Source organism: Oryzias latipes, chromosome 22 (assembly GCF_053564925.1).
Source record: "Oryzias latipes strain Hd-rR chromosome 22, Olatipes_Hd-rR_3.1".
Classification (NCBI taxonomy): Eukaryota; Metazoa; Chordata; class Actinopteri; order Beloniformes; family Adrianichthyidae; genus Oryzias; species Oryzias latipes.
Window position 1 is genome coordinate 9,940,286 of NC_136258.1, and position 19,357 is coordinate 9,959,642.

The 19,357-nt window shown below is 39.1% G+C and overlaps 1 protein-coding gene across 1 annotated transcript in view; it reads left to right on the forward strand.

Moving 5' to 3' along the window:
• The first annotated feature begins 217 nt into the window (after positions 1-217).
• The window catches only part of LOC101159629 (zinc finger MYM-type protein 4), a 46,332-nt gene continuing 27,192 nt past the window's right edge, over positions 218-19,357 (forward strand). The window contains exons 1-6 of the mRNA XM_023952028.2: positions 218-280; positions 476-571; positions 15,000-15,549; positions 17,359-17,411; positions 17,495-17,644; positions 18,171-18,234. Coding sequence (XP_023807796.1) covers positions 236-280; positions 476-571; positions 15,000-15,549; positions 17,359-17,411; positions 17,495-17,644; positions 18,171-18,234 — 958 coding nt within the window. The 5' untranslated portion in view covers positions 218-235. The remainder of the gene's footprint in view (positions 281-475; positions 572-14,999; positions 15,550-17,358; positions 17,412-17,494; positions 17,645-18,170; positions 18,235-19,357) is intronic.

The following is a 19,357-nucleotide window of genomic DNA, read 5'->3' on the forward strand; positions in this document are numbered from 1 at the left end:
GGTCGCCCAGGGAGTAAGTAAATGGATCTAACACTAAGGATTGGAGTAGGACTTAAAAGAAAGTTAGCTCAAAAATGCATATCTGAGTATTTCTTTATTAAAATAGTCATGAATCAGGAGCAGAAGGGAAACAAATGAGGGGAAAAAACGGAGTACAAGGGGACGATGGGCGGGGCTCAATCTCCCTGCTCCGCCCCGCCCACCTCTTCACGACGAGGAGGACAGAATCAACACAATGGAGAGTCAAGCTGCTGGGAGCAATTCGAAGAGAAATGTAGATGTAAGCTTTCAACACCTGTGTGCTGTATTGGGTTGCAATTCTCAGAGGAGATATGTAGATGTGAGCTTTCACGTTTTCCCCAAAAACGTTGCAGTGAGAGAGAAATGGATTGAATTTCTCGGTCACGGCAACGTCAAAAAACACACATGGGTTTGCAGTCAACACTTCACACAAGACTGTTTCTACAACTGGCAGGAGAAAAAAATGGGCTTCGCTAGCAAGTTGATATTGAAGCCGGATGCAGTGCCTTCCATCAGGACACAATTAAGTCGACAGGCTGTTTCTGAACCGGTAAGTTTGTTCTGTTGCCGTGGAGCTAAAATCAACCATTGCCTGTTTTGCTAGCATAAACATAGCTCGATAAATTTAGCAAAAATACAGACTTCCGGGCCCAAAACGTCTTTTAATAAACGTTTAAAACTGACAACAGGAGTGTCCTAACGTAGACTACGACCTAAACGCATTCTAAAATAAATATATAAAATTTTTCTTATTTTTTTTAATAAGAAAGGCTCTCTCTCTCTTCGTGCTACCGACACAAATACAGCAGTTAGACAGTTAGTTGCTTTGTGACGTCACGCTCTGGAAAAAGAGGATAAGAATCTCAAAAGCAACAGAAATTAATAATAATACTGTGATTGAATACTTATTTATGCTACAACAAGGATTTGGGGGGAAGACTCCAAAATTTTAGGATTTACATGAATCACATATGATCAAAAATGTTAATAGTTCTGAAGATCCTAAAGCTGCAGTCACCAAACTATTCATCACCTTACTGTCCTACTACAACAAAAGATTTGGAGAACATATGGGATAATGTTAAGTAATTGTGCTTTTTTGGGGTAATAAATGTTTGTCCAATTATATGGTAATAACTCTTTTTTTCACTTAATGTTAGGGGTGTAATTAATATTTAACTACATTGATTAATCGATTTATATTTCTATCAATCTCTCTCAGGCAAGCTTTTAATCAAATCGACCTATATCATTATAAAGTTGTTTCAAAGTGAAACAAATTTTTTTTTTGATTTGAAATGGTTTATTTCAAGCAATTAAGTACAAATAATACACAACAGCAATATAATCATCAGTTATACATTGCTTGAAAGGGAGTGGAAGGAAGCGAACTTATATAATCCCACCCCGTTATACTGTAACCATTTTATTACATGATTTATCAATATCCGGTTCCCAGTTTTTATCAGACAGAATTAAAAATCATAAGATATCGATAAAGCACATGACAAAGATGAATTACTTAAGTATTACGTCAAAATTAACTATTTTAGAAATCAACATGGCAAATGCAGATCAGTCATCTGGAATATATGCAGATTATGTTACTTATAAAAGCCATTCATATGAATAAAACATAATACTATATCAGTAAAGTAGACACAACACTGTTTCAGGAATTTTCATAGCAAAATTTCATCAAGTATCAAAAGATAAAAACATGTGCAAAATTATGCTACATTAGGAAAGATTTTTGAATCAATTTATCAATTTTTGGAGAAAGTGAAGTAATATCATTAAAAGTCAATCAAATTAACAATTTTCAATAAGTGATTAATCATTTGTTTTACTTTTTTTTTTATAATAAAGTAATGCTGTGGGGGAAAAGTAAAAAGGGTCCATAACTGTCGATTGTCCAAGGTTGGTATTTTTTCTTTTACTGATAACAGCTGATCTTCTGGGTTTAAACAGAGTTAATAGTTCTCTTCGATGTCATGTCTGCAGACATTAGATTCAGGTCCATATCCTTCTTCAGCCGATATCAGCGACGGTGAAAGTTGAGGTCAAGTTGTCTGCAGGTTAGAACTCTGCTGTTATTCAGGTTACGTCAGACATACAGAGAAAGTGAGGAATCCAGGCGTCATATTTCTTGAAATTATTTGGCTCTTTGGTTTATTACTCCATGTTGTTTCAGACGACCGTGGTCAAACACTTCTCAAAGTCCTTCATGGTGTTCACCACCAGAACCTTGGATCGGTCCTCTGGACCGAGCGGTTTGACGTAAATCCTGCAGCCTTTAACCCAAGTGTTCTCAATCTGCTTCTGCTTCCTGAGAAGCCTTGCATGTTTGGAGATTTCAGCATTCCTTCTGGTCAGATGGTCGTTCAGATAAGCAGCAGATCCCTTCAGATTTTTCCTTTGTTACATCAGAGCTAGCTTGTGTTTATGATTCACAAACCTGATGAGGATCGCTGGTTTATCCGTCTCCTTTCTCCTGGGGAGCAGGTGGCAGGTCTCGATGGTATTGAAATCCAGGGAAATCCCTTTAGATGTGAGAAATGAATGTATTTGCTGCTCCAAAGACTCTGCCCCGATCACCGTATTAGTACTGCTAGCAACGCTATCGCTAGCATTAGCAGTGCTTGCTCCTGCTGTCAGTTTCGCTCGAGGCTTGATTGGTACTCCAGTGAGAATGACATTATTCATCCTTACTTGCTGTTCCAAATCGTCCAGTCTTTTCTCCAGAATCTCAACCCGGTTTTCTCGCTGCTCGTTTTGAGCCCGAAATCTTCGGAACTCTTCCATCATCTCCCAAAGTGGCGTTAGCTTAGCCGACACTTGTTCCATAAAACTTTTCAGCGTTTCTTGAATAATGTCAAGAGTCTTTTTGAGGTCTTCGTATTCCTGGGGTTTCTTCGGGGGCATGGTCAGCTCTCTTTTTTGGGGAAAATCAACCTTTTAAGTAATTTGAAGATAGTTGTATTCGCAGAGAGGCACGCCACGCGCCCTGCCCGTAACCCGGAACCGGAAGCTCAATCTAAACGAAATCGATAATCAATTTTGGAAAATACCATTTAAATTGAGGCTTGGGTTGGGCGATGTCCCTTAAATTGGCCGTTGACGATGTTTGGTGTCAACCATTGGGATGGACGATGATATCGTCGTGTGTGTGTGTGGGGGGGGGGGGGGGGGGGGGGGGCTATTTTTAATATTTCGGTCTCATATAATTACTATTCGTTGTTTCATTTTATTACTTTATTTATTTTATTTTCGCAACTAATGACTCATCCGCGATTATCCAGTATAAACTGCGGGAAGTGACTTTAACAAAAAAAGTAAGAAACAAACTAGAAAGGAAATGGTCCGCTCCCGCACTTAATTAGTCAGGTGGACCAGTGGAGCGCGGACTTACAGCTTTGTGTTTGAGGGGAAGGGGGGGGGGGTGCTTTGTTACATGAGCGGTAATATGTGGGAGATTTAGAACTGCGATCCGTTCCGCAGCTCTAGGGGAACGGGCTACCGAACTCAGAACCGGGTCTAAAAGTGTGTGTCTGAGCAGAGGATCGTGAGCACACACACAGCGCTTTGGGGCGGTGTAAGCTTCAAAGCAGAAAGGCCGCTCAGTCCTTAAAATCGTTCAAACAATCACGTGGATTTGTGTTTCGAGTCGTGTCCTGACTAAATAAAGGCTGATGTTATTCCCACATGTTTACGTGCAGCCAAGATGCAGATTGCAGCACCACCCAAAGCTAATGTTTTTAGCCCGTGTTAGCATTCTGCTAATTCTGGCTTCTTTCTGGCTCCGTTTTTCAACAGAAAAAGCAATGACCACACGGATTGAAAATAAAACGATGAGCGAACAGGCGTTTTTCATAATAATCGTAACATTATTAAAAGCACGTTTAGAAGATCGTCTTGTATATTACCGAGCTGACATATCAATGTATATAGCCGCTCGGCAACATTGTTTTGTATTGAATTGTTACATTCAATAAAGTTTGAGAAAAAAATAGCCGCTCGGCGGAACTGATATCCGCTTCCGGTTTTTCAAACCCTACTGCGCATGTGCGAATGATTTATTCCGACCGAAAGTGTGACCCATGTGAACGTTTGTTATATTCTGAAAACATTTTTCTGGAACCACGTACACGGTTGGATTCTAATCCGACCATGATCCGGTCAAGATATTTTGTACATGTAACCGCGGCTTATGGTGTCGACTCGCAGCGTGGCGGCGGGGTGGCATCACGATGGTGTCTCTCCATCGGGATGTCACTCACCCACCATCGTCCGTCGGCACAACCCTAATTGAGGCACAATAGTTTAATTTTACTGTGAAAGTGCCATCACAGTGTACAACACATGATGATCATTACAGTCTAATTTGTGGAAACAATGAATTTTGCAAAGACATGTGACCAAACAGTGTGGTTTCACGTTTGAATCATTTTAATGTGGAAAAACAACAGTGGGCTGAACTTTATGAAACTAAAATGTGAATGGATTTGCTAATAATTATTGTTTACATGTTTGAACGCATATTTAATTAACTATTGATTTTTATTTTTTTTATTTTCTTAAAAAATACTAGGATTCTGGAAAACTTCACCTGCACTGTTCAGCACCCAGGCATTTATCTCTGAGTCACACTGGTTGAATTTATTGCTAAAGATGTCCTGGACTCATTTTAGATCTGTGAATCAGACCAAATCAGATCTTTTAAAATGAAGCAATATCAACTATGAAAATTTCAATCATGGCAAATCTCTACATAAAACTTGTTTTTTTGTCCATACCCAAGTACCAAGAAAAAAAGAGAGAATTAAATTTAAACTACCTTAATCAAATAATTAAAATGATTAATCTTTTTAAATATGTAAACTAACAAATTAGGTAACATATTTTAGAAATTGACTAATGTTGAATAAAAACCTTAACTACTTAACACAAAGTAGCCCTCACCTAAAATCTTGGTTGTAGTGATTTAAAATCACAAGAGAAAGTTATTTGACCGTAGTTCCTGTATTTGTAGAGCCATTGAGCCATATTTCAATTAATTTATTTTTATTTATTTTTTTGCTATAATGGGGTAGTGAGATGATGGGAGAAAGTTTGGTGACTGTAAGTTTAGACTTATTTAACATTTTTGATCATATATGACTTTGCCTCCGGTGGTTATGGGTTGGCGCCAGTGTTTGGCAGCTGAGCCGCTATCAGTGTGTGAATGTGTGTGTACATTGGTGAATGGGACTGTGACTGTAAAGCGCTTTGGGGCTTCAAGGAAGGTAAAAAAGGGCACAAGAATACACCATTTACCATATGTGGTTCATATATTCAAAATCCTAAACATTAAATACGATGACCATCTCCCAAAATCATTATTTGATGAGTATTAAAGACTACAGCACATATAAATATGTTTCTGATTTTTCTAAGTACTTAATACAAATGACAGTCGGCATAATTTTCATTTGAGTATTTATTGAATGTTATTAAACAAACCTATTACAGATTTACAGAATTTTTTCCAGAGGTTGTGCGAGAGGCTGAGCGGTAGCCTGGACTCTGAAACTCAGTCCTTGTTCATGTTTTTAAAGGAAGGCTGAAGACCTACCTTTTTAATTTAGCTTTTAGTTGAATTTTAGGAATTATTTTGATATTTTAATTATTTATTTTCTCTTTTTACTAGTTTTATATGTGTATTTATATACATTTATTTATTTGTATTTATTTTATTTGTTTTTAATTTTTTTGTCAGACCATTTTAAATGTCTATTAAGGTTTATGTAATTATTTGTTTCTTGTTCATGTTTTTAAATATATTTTAATTTTAATTTTATTCCTTTTACATTTTTTTGTAACTCCAGTGTTTTCTTCTGAGGGGTCCTCCACATCAGTGACTGACCCTTCTCAGTGAACGGGGTCGCTGAAATGGGATCTCCCGGGTCTGACTCTTTTAATCGGATCTGGGGGGTCCTGTGGTAGTTTACTCCGTTACCTTGGGTGGGGGGTCATTGATGCGGACATGTTTCCCAACTTCAGGACATAGCCAGGTCTCTACATTCCATCATTTTTTCCACTCTCTTTATCATGGTGTGTGTGTGTGGGGGGGGGGGGGGGGGGGGGGGGGTTAGGGGTCTGTATTATCTGGCCTGTCATATTATTTTTAAATTTAATTATATTCTATGCAAAGCACTTTGAGTGACATGTGTTGGAAAAGTGCTATATAAATAAAGGTTGATTTGATTAGATTAGAGAGGGGCTGGACTCTCTACCCTTCTGGAGTAGCTCATGATGAGAGGCGGCGGGCTGCTGTGGGCTTACTTGTGAGCCCCCAGCTCAGCCGCTAAGTGTTGGAGTTCACCCCGGAGGACAAGAAGGTCATGTCCCTCCGTCTTCAGGTGGGGGGGGGACAGGTCTCTGACTGTGGTTGTGGCTTACTGGCCGAATAGCAGTTTGGAGGACCCGGCATTCTTTGTAACTCTCAAAGGGGTACGGGAAAGTGCCCCAACGGGGGACTCCATTGTCCTCCTGGGGGACTTCATTGCCCACGTCACTTGGCGGTTCTACACCAACTTACTCCCCGGGCAAGTAACCCCCACCCCACCCCCCGCACACATACAAATGTAATGACATCCTTTTGTGTTCCCTATTTATTTGGCCGTTTTACACAGAATTGCATTTATAACCCCATATTACAGGGGTGTCAAACTCAGTTGAACAGGGGGCATGAATGTAAAACACACTTTAGGTTGCGGGGTGAACAAGATACACATTTACTGAACACACTGAAGCTAATCTTTCAAAACTTTTAAACCTTTAAAACTTGTGTTTTTGAACATAAATATGAATAAAGACAGACAGGAACATCAATCAAGAATAAATCAAGTTAAACTTTAAATAACATATAACATTTTTCTCTCTATAAAATTATATTCTATTAAAATTTTACAGATATGAACGTGCTGCAGAACAAAGCAAACAACGCCTGGAAGTATTATTAATAAGAAATAACAAATCATATAATTCCCTTTCTTTGCTAATTTGTCCATTTCTTTGTTCTTTTTTGAACAGTACTTTATTAAAATTTTACATAATAACGCAATGAACCGGTTAGCACAGGATTAACACAATCAGGTACACAAGTTGCAGTAATGGTAGTGCATGTGGACATCACTGAACAGCATGTGTTTTATCTAAACTGCTTCCCCTAGCCTCACTGATTTCTTGAGAAGACAAAGGAAGGAAGGAAGATAGTTAAGAAGTGGTTCCCAAATCCGATAAAAATCATGATCATTCCCCCTTAAAGAGGCACTAAGATGTTCCATGGGAAAAATTTGAAACGTTTCTCTGTACCATTGGATAACTGTGGGAGGCTTCTCCCTGATCCACTGCAAAAGAACACATCATCTTTCTAAAAGCAAGAGTTTTTTCAATAAAGTCCGTTGTCGTAGGAAGTTGCTTTGGAGGTATATTCAGAAGGAATAGGGTCGGATTTAGTTTTATTGTTTTGAGTAGTATTGAGGTAAGTTCTTTCGGATCGTTACTCCAGAATTTAGATATTAAGTGACAAAACCAAAAAATAATGATGATGTCTCTTTTTTTACATTTGATACATATGTCAGGGATCTGGGGGTTGATTTTGTGCAGGGTTAGGGTTAGGGTTGCATTGTAGTCTGTGTAATATTCTGTACTGGTTTTCTCGTAGCCTGTTGCATAATGAGAGTTTATTTACAGATTCAAAGGCCTTGTGCCACCTTCTCTCATCTAATCCAGTCTTTTTCAACCATTTTTGAGCCACGGCACACTTTAACCTTGTCAAAAATCCCGCGGCACACCAGCATCCAAAAAAAAAAAAAAAAGGATAAAATCATAGTCTGAATTGATCTAAAGACCTTCCGCAATCTCACATGCATTTTTGTGATAATTGTGGCAGAAAAACCTGGAAGCTGCAGCTGTTTTTTATAAAGATGTAATAAAAAATTAAGTTAGAAGATTTAAAAATTGTTTTATGTGTGTAGTGTGCCGCGACACACTGGTTGAAAAACACTGATCTAAATCAATCCCAAGATGTTTTTCCGATCTAGGTCGAGCACAGTGGGGAGCCACAACTTAAAAAACTGCAGGGGTTGATTTCTCTCTGTGCCCTCCTTTAGACTGAGAATGCAGATATTGTCATGTCTGCTCCGGTTTTCCATTTCGTCCACGCCAACTTCCTTGATTTTCTTTTCAGTTAGGTGACTTTTCCTTGCAGGACAGATAGCATGTACTTCATACCTGACACACGCTGCTATGCCTCCGTAATACGCTTAGAGTGGCTCTCCAGGGTCACCGAGAACCTATCCAAGGTTTCAGAAAGTTTAGAAAATTTGTCCTCCATAATTTCACAAAAGTTTTGAGAGATCTCCCGTATCAGGGCGGAAGGTTCCATCACTCGTGGAGAGTTAGCTGCTACACTTAGCGGTGTGCTTAGCAGAGAGCGTTAGCATCGTTTTCCACATCTATTTTGTTTTGTTTTGACATTTTTGAGTTAAAACTGCTAGTCAGGCAACCGGTGTAACTTAGGAGTATTGAGCTTGTGCGACAGTAACCCCCTCTGGCTGATCGACCCCCCAGCGTTGCACGCCCAACCACCACTACAGCCGACAGGATACCCACAAGCCTGCTAACATGCAGTGTGTGTGTCTAAAGGCCCGTTCCTTAAGTAGGGGGGGGGGGGGGGGGGATCGGGGGGAAATTCGGAAATCGAATAAATAAAATCTCCGATTTTATTTTTAGGCCATATCGCCCAGCCCTAGATTAACTGTGGAAAAAAAAGTATAAGCTTTGTGGGATGGAATGATCGCCAAATATCACAAAGACCAAAATCCTCCATGTACTGTTCAACAGTGTTTGTGGACTGCCAGGTTCTAGGATTTCCTGTGTTACTTAGCCTATCCATTTCTGGATCTAAACACATGTTGAGATCGCCGCGCAATTAGCAATTTGTCTGTATGCTCAGAGTGCAGAGAAGTAGGAATGAAAGAATGAAGGATCATCTACATTTGGGGCATAAACATTGGCTAAGCAAAGCTGCATATTTTGAGTGGAAAGTGTGACTATTATAAACCTTCCTTCTGGGTCTATGACTGTACTAGTTGCTGTGAATTTAATTTCCCTGTTTATCATGATTGCTACTCCTCTCTGTCTAGAATTATAACAAGCTGAATATAGGTTGGGAAAGTCTTCTGTGGTGAGGACATTCACTGATGAACTAGACAAATGAGTTTCTTGAAGAAACACAAGATCAGTTTTGAGATCTTTTAATTTAGTCATTAATTTATGGAGAGAAATTAGACTCAGTCGGATTTGTGCGTGCGTAATTCTTGATTTGTGCGTAAATTAGGATTTGTGTATGCATATTCTTGCTTTGTGCTTGCGTAAATTAGGATTTGTGCATAAATTTGGATTTGTGCGTGATTTGTGACTCACATAATAAGTTTTGTGTATAAGTTAAAAAAATATCAAATGAAAAAAATACAAAATGCAATTTACGTATGCACAAATTAAGATTACAACAGCTTGAAACTACTTACACACACACATCTTTAAAAAACACGCACGAATCCCTTGTTACGCACACACAGAGCCAAAGTTACGCACGGATCTACCGTGAGACTGTTTTCACATCTCACAAATTCATCCGTAAGTGCTGCGTTTAAATACCAGTGGAATGCTCGGTCATTAGAATTTTCCTATCAGCCTAGGGAAAATTGTGTGAAAAAAGGAAAAGAGTGCAGAGGGGGAAATAATTAAGGAAACAGGGAGGGTAAAAGCAGAACAAACCTATAATAAACAGGTCTGAACCTGCTGAAGAGACTGGTGGTGGTATTACCTAAAGTGGAAAACCTTTATGCCCCGTGTGTTATGCCCAGTGTGTCAAATATAAGCATAAACTAACACCTGTGCAGAGAGTGTGAAGAGTGCGGATACGTATCTGATTTAGTAGAGCCAGGGGGTGACGTTTGGGTCGCGGTGGAGCTGTCCGTTCACCGGTCCACAGAGATGACAGCGTGGGCCCCTTCACTCAGAAATTTCTTTCTGATGGGGAACAGGATCCTTTGACGCTCCAAGATTTCTTTGGGGAACTGATCATCCATCCTGAAGTCGGTCCCCCGGAGCTCCCTGCCACGGCGCCTCACCTCTTTCTTCTCTTTGTGGAGCACGAACGTGACCACGATGGGTCTTGGCCTGCAATTTCCTGGTCTTGCTGCTCCCATGCGATGCACACGGTGAAAGTTTATAGATTTTACTTTTTCTTCAGGAAGCCTAAGCTGGGTTTGAGTAAAGCTTTAAATTTTTCCTCTGGCGTTTCTGGTATTCCTGATGAACACCAGTTTACTCTCATTCATTTGTTTTTGAGACATTATTGATTATTTAAAGTCATCTTTTTCTTGAGCTTTAACTGTGTAGACAGTTCCTTGGCAGATATCTCACTGCTATCTAGGGCTGCACGATATGAGGATAACTCGTGATTTGTGATATTAGTGATCAATATAGCGATGACTATATAACTTGCAATACATGATCAAATAGCAAAACAACCAAAAACATCAATTCCATTGCACCGCAACAGTTTAATTTAAATGAGAGTCAACATAACTTAAGTTACACTCCAATTGACCCTAGTCTACATAGGAGGCGAGTATCTAACATAAAAGGACTCCATCCCATTGGTCAACAGCATGAAGGGGCCCCTCTGATTGGTCAAATGCTTAAATGGGTTTATTTCTTTAAATACTTCAAGCTGCCATAAGATTGTTTTAGTACATTTAAGGTAACCATTTATTGCAGTTGTCGCCGTCTTTTGGGATATGCGTATTGCACAGCTTAATCTCACGATAACGATAAATTTGCCAACCAAAATCTCCTTTGGCAGCCTGGAGAGAGTCATTCTCATTAAAAAGAGGGAAAATACATTATTCTGTAGTAAAAGTTTTCTGTAGGTCATTGCCATCAGTTTAAAACGTTTATTAAAAAACGTATTGGCCCGGAAGTCCGAATCTGTGTAAATGTTACTAACTTTACGAAACTGCATTATTTCAACTATTTATGGAGGAACAACCAGTTCTGCATGCTTCTGTATTAAAGCAGTGTATTGTGGATGATAATGTAATGTAATGGGTTTTACATGGGCTTTTTAAAGCTGGTGGAAGAGCCTGTAAACGGAGAGCTTTCATCAACAGGAAATGAAAGAGGGGCAGGGTTGCTCCTTGCCAACAGTCCCATCGACAGCTCAGTGATGAATTTCAAATGAACTTGTACCGCTCTGCAGAATCTGTGTCCTACAAAATGGCATAATCATAATTTAAAAAAAGAAACACTGGGGACACTTCTTAGAATCTTGCTTCAGACTTTGGGTCTGCCGAATTTCTTCCGGTCACATCTCCTGTTTCTGAGCACCTTTCGATTTTAAAAGAAACTGTTCTCAGATAAACTTTGCACTTTATCTGGAAAAATAACCTACATTTTTTTAGTATTGTGGTGCCCTGTTGGACATGAACAGCTTTAAATTATTTTCATTTTGTGCCTTTTCAAAAACATTTGCATATTTTAGCCTAATTAAACATATTTTTAAATGTCCTAATTATTAAGATATCACATTTTAATGTGAAACCATTGTGTGTACATGTATATACACCCTTAGTATAAAAAATGGATATCATTAAAAAGTGTGCTAATTTGCATAATTGGCACTGGTTGGGAGTTATAGAAGGCCAGATTTTGTTGGCACTTGCGGTCAACTCCATAAGCTGTTCCGTCACCTCATTCCACTCTTTCTGGATGTCTTCCAGGTTCTTGAATCTTGACCTTTCGATAAACCGCTGAAGCCCATGGTCGTCTCTTTTGCCGGAGCATCTTCTCCTGTCACATTTTACCCTTCCATTAGCCTTTCTGTTTATCTGCTTGGACGCAGCACTCTGTAAACAACTTCCCTAGCTATGAACTATTAAGACTTACCCAGACAATGGAGGGGGATCAATGATGGAATTTTGGCTGTTTGTCAAGTCTGAAGTTTTCAATATATTGAACCGAACTGAGATAATTGAACAGAACTGATTCAGAATCAGAATACAGGGGAAAATTACATTTTTAGCAGAGCTCCAATCACCAAATTTCAACAAAAAATAAAATAAAAGTAAAGCTACCTTACAAATGGACTGCAAATTATTCATTCATCTTCTAAACCTGTTTTGTCCCTTTCGGGCACTGTGTGCAAAATAACTGTGTAAAATAAAATGGATAAAACTCTCAGGTGGTTTTGTGAGGTAAGCAGGTTTTCATGGAGGAGTTATGCTGTTTTTGCCACAGGAAAGAAAGACCTGTGGAGCTCAATTCTTGTGAAGGGGAGCCCAGATGTCAGTGTGCGCCTGTATTGATCAAGGGGCCAGCAGAGGGCATTAGTGGATTCATCCAGGATGCTTCACAGTTTTTTAAAGCATCCTACTCTCCATCACTGTTGTTAAGGATACCCACCACTTACCAAGCCTTGCAGATCAGTTTATTCAGATTGTTTGAGTCTGCAACCCTCAGTCCGGGACACCACAGCAAACAAGATGGTACTAGAGATCACAGATTCATAAAACATCCTCAGTATGGTTTGACAGATGCTAAATGACTGTAGCCTCTTCAGGAAGTGGAGCCAGCTCTGACCTTTTAATAGCCTAACTGAACCAATTTAATGACCCACTACGATCAAAATTGTTTTGGTGTTGTTTAACATGTTCTTGTAGAATTTTTTTCATGATAGAGAAAATTAAGATTAAAACTGTTTCTGAGAATTTCTTTATTCAAATCAGGGTTAATTGGGAGCAGATTAAAAAACAAGCCTTTTGAAAAAGCCTGTGGTTGTTACGTACAAACTGTAATTATAACAAGCTCCTTGCTCCGCTCTATTCTGATGCATCCACTTGTAGCCGACTAGATCCATCTACGTCTTGGTTTTCCTCAATCCAGTATTGCTCGCCTTGGAGTCGTGAGGGCTTGTTGGCTAGCATGAGAGCGTGTAAACGCAGGGATGATGGGAAATGAGTGCAGACTTACTCAGCACCTACAGTTACTTCCACAACTTGGAGGCAATTTTCCAATTAACTTATGCCCATCTGCAGAAATTATGTCCTAAAAAAACGACAAGTTTTTGGATTTCATAATTGAAAAGCTAGACATAATTGTAAGAACACTGGGAACAGTTTGACAATGGATCAAAAGGTTTTTTGTAAATAGATCAAAATAAGATTGGAGTGGGTCTTTCATGACATCTGAGGAAGTTGTGGAGGTGCTTTGAGTTTACTAGATAGTTATTGGTGAAATCAGTTTATAACATTCATGTCCTGCAAAATGTGGGCAGGTTTCTCTACAGTGTAATGTTTTGAAACCATATTTTTGTGGGTTTTATGAGCTGGAACCCTTTATTTATGAAAAAACAAATACATAAACACTTGAAATAAAATAAGTAATGGGAATTGAATCTATTATATTCTATGAGAGTTTACCATTTAATGGAATTATGGAAATGAATACACTTTTCCATGATATTCTATATTTTTTGGGGAAAGGGTCTATATATTCTATGAATTAAGCTAACTCTCCATTAAAATAAATGGAAGAACGTGCATTTGTATAGACATAAAGATTTCCTGAGGCGTAAGGCTTTTGGGATGATTTAGTATTATCAGTCTTTAGCAGCTCCTGCCTCTAGCCAACCCTCCGGCTTGACGGGGTTCAGCCATCGCTGCTCTCTTGCATTCATAGGAGTCCGGCTGGCTGCGCGTCCTGAAGCGCGGCGTCTGTATCATAATTCAAACATGGCGGACTCGGAGGAAGCAAGACTGAAGCGTTTAAGGGTATAAAAAACAAACCTAGACACACCTCATGGTCGTAGGCAGACGTTTGCTAAACATTAAACGCATTTAGTTGCATACGGTCAGTTTCTATTTCTTGTCAGAAAGCTGTCGAGGAAGATGAGCTCTCTTTAGCTAACGTTACCTAGCTAGCTAGTTAGCTAGCTAACTTGCAGCAAATAGCTTTCTGTGCGCTTTTTAGATTTGATGCTTAACCTCGCTTCTTGAAAATGTAGTATAGATTAGCAACAAAACAAAAAAAAAGCGAAATATTAGTTAGATAACGCACCATACTGTCACTGGGCTTTAAACTCAGAAGGTTTAATTAATGCCAAGATGTTGCTGATTGTCTTACATGAGTCCTGGTTTTTAACAAAGCCTCACATCGACCTTTTCATCGACAAATAATGTGCTAAAGTTAGCTGTAAGGTTGATTTTGCGTTTAATTATGAAAAAGCACCATGATAAATATGCCATAAATAAGTACTTTCGTCTAAAAATAGAATATATTTACATCATAAGTTAAAGAGGACCTATATTTAACAATAATAATAGCATGATTTTAAGAGCTTCTAAATTATCCAAATGAGTTGGGTTGTTCATAATGCAACAAGCAGAAAGGGATTTAAAATTGTGTAGCATAAATTGTTGTTCAGAGCTAAATTTATCATGATTTTTTTGTTTGTTTCATTAAGATAAATTCAGTGATCTTGCATATATTTCTCCATTTCAAGGTTACAGCAACAAAACCTTTGCACTTTCTTTTAAATTGCCCCTTTATACCTTAATATGTCACAATATGTGGTGTTTTTGTGCCACAAGCTCCCAAGAAAACAATTGTGCATACAGGCTGTTCAGTGTGGCCCTGCAAAGCACTTTGCTTTTTTTTTTTAAACAAATGAATGAATTATACACATAAAGTTACCATTATACCTTTTTTATTTTTTGCATTATGGGAAATATGAACTCTTTTTTTTTTTTTTTTGCACACCATCACAGAGCCTTGTATTCTGAATACTCACCTTTTCTCTCCAGGTCAAGCAGCTTGTTTTTGTTTGTAGTGCTCATTGTTTTTACACGCTTCCCCTTTTTCACCAGCACGAGGAGCACATGTCCAGAGTCTTCGATGAGGTCATGGGGCTGGGGGAGTTTGCAGACTCCTCCAGGGGCTCTGTTTCCTCCTCCAAAAGCAGCGATCCGATTGAGCAAAAGGAACTTGACGAGACTTCAGGACACGGAGAAAGCCAGCCAATGGAAGAAGATAGCAGCTGCAGAAAACAAGAAGAAAAGGTGAAGGAGGAGGCGGGAGACTCCGACAAACATTCCTCGTTTCAGATGATGACCAGCAAAAGAGGATCTGGAGGAAGTGGGGGAGCTGCGTCGGACGATGCACTAGATGGTCTTCCTGCGTTTGAGCCGGAGGAGGATGAAAACTGGCATTATGCCCTCCCTCTGGGAACTGCGGGGGATGCCGCCAAGGCCAACTCAAAAACAAGCCAATGCACCCAGGATAACACTTCCACCAAAAAAGATTGTTTTCCGCGTAAACCTGGAGAGGATGAGGAGGGCGAGCAAGAAAGAGAAGCCAGTCAGGTGTCTGCTAACACGTCCCACTCCTCCCAGGACAACACGCCGGACAACAGCAGAGGTAGAACTTTTTGACATCACACACCTCTAGATTTATGTTTAAAACAAACTGATCTTGCTTCTCAGAGATCCTTTTCCAGCTTTGTAGTTTAACTTGGTATAAAGCACAAGAAGTGCTAAACAATAGTTTAAAAACTACACGGTAAAGAAAGCATCAACAATGATGATATCATATCTAATCTCCTTATAAACAGCATTTCGTTATCAACTTGCTTATTTAACATTCAGAGCAGATTTCTGTTTCTATCCAACTATAGTTTATGTCTATGCTGTGTTTAAATATAACGATTCTTCATGGATAGAGAGTAAATGGTTTGTCCAGGTCTATCAGTTGTCACTGAATCCACCAGTGATGTGACACGTGATCCATGATACAAAACCTCTGAAATGTGGAGTAAGGAAATGAGATTCAGGAGAAAATGGTAAATAATCAAGCAGGTAAGGGAGAAACACAAAGTAATACCCTGAGCTTTGAAGGGTATTGATTTTTTTCCCCCCATCCATCCATCCATCCATCCATCCATCCATCCATCCATCCATCTTCAGAACCAGCTTTATCCCTTGCAAAGTCAGGGGGTTGCTGAAGCCGACCCAGCTACTGTGGGACCAAGGCGGGGTACACCCTGGACAGATGGCTCAGTCTGTTGCAGGACCAAACATTTACACCTAGGGGCAATTTCGAATTCTCAATTTATGTATAAAGCCTGTTTTTGGACTGTGGGAGGAAACTGGATCGCCTTGAGGAAAACCCACACATGCACGAAGAGAACATGCAAACTCCACACAGAAAGAACCCGGCTGGTATTGAACAAAGGCTGTCTCGCTTTTGAGGCAAGAGTCCCAACCACTACCCCATAGTCCAGCCCTGTTGGAGTTTTTTAAATGTATTTGTAATATTTATTTATTCATTTTTGCTCTCAAAGCCTTAGACCAGGGGTGTCAAACTCATTTTCACAGAGGGCCACATCAGCATAGTGTCTGTCCTCAAAGGGCCGGATATAACTTATACATGTAACTAAATGTAATGAAAAATAAATGTAACTACTCCTTAATGTTAAATAACTCATTATTTATTTATTATAACTTTTTAAAGTGACAATTACAGTTGCATAGAAAACATATGTTTGCTTGTTACTCTAACATAAATCCTTTTAAATTTGATTCTGTCAGGTTAGGTTATATGGACAGTGTTTAAGTCCTAATGTATAGTTGCTCAATCCCATATTCCAAGTCATATTCCCCCTAGATATAAACACCGATTTGTATTTTTAAGAAAATAAAAACTTTTATGCTCTCGCGGGCCACATACAATGACATGGAGGGCCACATTTGGCCCCCGGGCCTTGAGTTTGACACATGTGCACTAGACAGTCACCAGCATTATAGTGGCTCAAAAGAAAGCTGGTCTTACTGACTACTTGGTTCTTTTGTTATCAGACACGGGTTATGTTAACAAAAGAACCAAGAAGTCAGTCAACAACTGCAGACACTATGAACTTTATTGCACTAAAGCATGTCTCAGTTGACTTAGTTGATTCATGCCAACAGTTTTTTCAACAACAAAAAAATAGTTCAATAACTTACTCTACTAATATGAAAATATAAATATTTTTATCTGCTGAAATAGTGATTTAGCAGGTTTGGAGTGATTTGCTACAACAGGATTTTAGTCATCTGTCCCTGACTCGTCTTTTTGTTTTAAAGGCAGCTGGAATACTAAAGAACAAAGATCAATAGGACTTTTCTTTGCAAGTGGTTTTCCAAATGTAGGTTCAGCTATAAGAAACAATGTTCTGTGTCTTCATATCAGACGAGGGGATTTTAAACCAGACAGAGGAAACTGAAGACAGCCAACAGGAAGAAGTAAGTACTTTAATATTTGCCCTTTTAATTATCTGCTGTTGTTCAGTCCTTATGAGTCAATTTGTGGACATTTATGGTTTCAGACATCAGAGACTGCCCCAGTGGAGGATGGTAACACCCCAGCTTCTCCTGGAATCACCATTAAGGACGAACCTGTTGATGAAGGCTACGATGCTGCTCTGCTGCCTCAGAGTTCTACCAAACAGATTAAGGAGGAGCTGGACCAACAAGAGGTGGGCATGCAGAGGTTTACCTAAACCAGGCCGGAGATTAAATAAGCAGACATGGATTCAACACTTAAAGTGCTTTTATCGCAGGTGCTACTTTCTAAAATAAATAAAAATAAAACTGCGATTGGTGACTTCCAAGAAGTAGGATTACAGATGTTTTGGGGCTGTAAACCCCCCCACTAAACACTTTTCTCTCTTGTTTTAACTCAATGTTTAAACCTTCATAGAAAAACAAGTCCAGTATTATGGAGTGAAAACAAAGATCTGTGTAGATTTGGAAAGCTGCACTTATCTGTACAGGAGACATAATATGGTGGCGATTGACTGACAAGGTCTCCATCCAATCAGGTCATCGAACACACTGCACTGTTAAAAAAGAATTGCGCACACAAAAATCAGTGAGACCGTGAAAGGTGAACGCAATATATTAAGAGAACACTTCCTCCTGTTTCTTCATAATAATCCCCATTTGTGTTTTCACACAATATTGAGTTAACCTTTAAATTCTTGTTTTATTTTACAATTTCAGGAAGAGCTAAGAATCAGCTCCGTCTACTCTGTAGGAGGAGCGAACACCTTCACATCCAATACAAGTGAGTTGATTTTAGGTGGGAATATCTACATATATAGACAAGACCTACAAATATCATAGGCTCCTCACTGAGATTCTTTTTAAAGCATTTTCATAGTTGAGGCTTCTATTGCAGTTATTCTCTACTGTTCAGTTATTATTATTATTTTTATTGTAGTGGCTGAGGCAGATCATTTAGCAAAAGACGTGTTTGTTTGGACTACCTGTTTTATGTTGAATTCAGGTAGTTTATCACTTTATTTATTGACGTTAATTGAAAGAACTTTTTCCCTTTACGTTAAAAAACATTATGCTGGTAGAAGGTTTTTCATACATAGCCTGCAGACAGGTTTTTGTGTTGGTGCCTGGTGGAGGGCAGGGCGTCCGGCATTCACATCTGCACTTCCAGCACAGACCAGGAAAAGCTCATCATCTGGCATAGGAAATATTAAAGACCCACTCCCATAAAAGATGGGTTTTTGGTTTTTATAACCTGTTCTTGTGGCATTTTTCTGATGAGGCAGGACATATATAAAATAAAATTAAGCTCAAAATAGCATTTCTGAGTTTTTATTCAAATTGTTGTTAATCAGGAGCAGATGAACAAAGTGCAATTAGCCAAGAGGAAAACAACTCAACTCCATTTAATAGACAGTACTTCTGTCCGTGAAAACTTAGTGTGACGTCATACCGGTCCGTTGGGGACCACTGTCCTAGAATACTACACAAGTTTTTTTTTTTATTTAGGCTGAAATTTTCAAAAACTACACAGTGTACACAAATGTCTGTCAGGTGGCAGTGCAGGTTGTGTAGAACAATGATTGACTAGTGAAGGCCTGGAATTATACACCAAAGTCACTTTATTCAACTTCAAAGTTGACAACTTCTATGATATCTTCAGTCAAAAATACTATGTTTATGTACTAATAACTCAAAAACTACACAGTAGTACACCAATCTCTGTGAGAAGATTGCTTTGTTGTATTAATATTATTGTTGTAGAAATACATAATTAGAACAGATGAGGCATTTTATTGTGAAAACGGAAAGCATTTCATGTTCTGCCGTAAACCGTCTAACGGGGGGTTAGAGTGGCTAAAGCGCGGCTGGCTAAACCACAGCTGAGCAAATGGCAGCGCATGGTC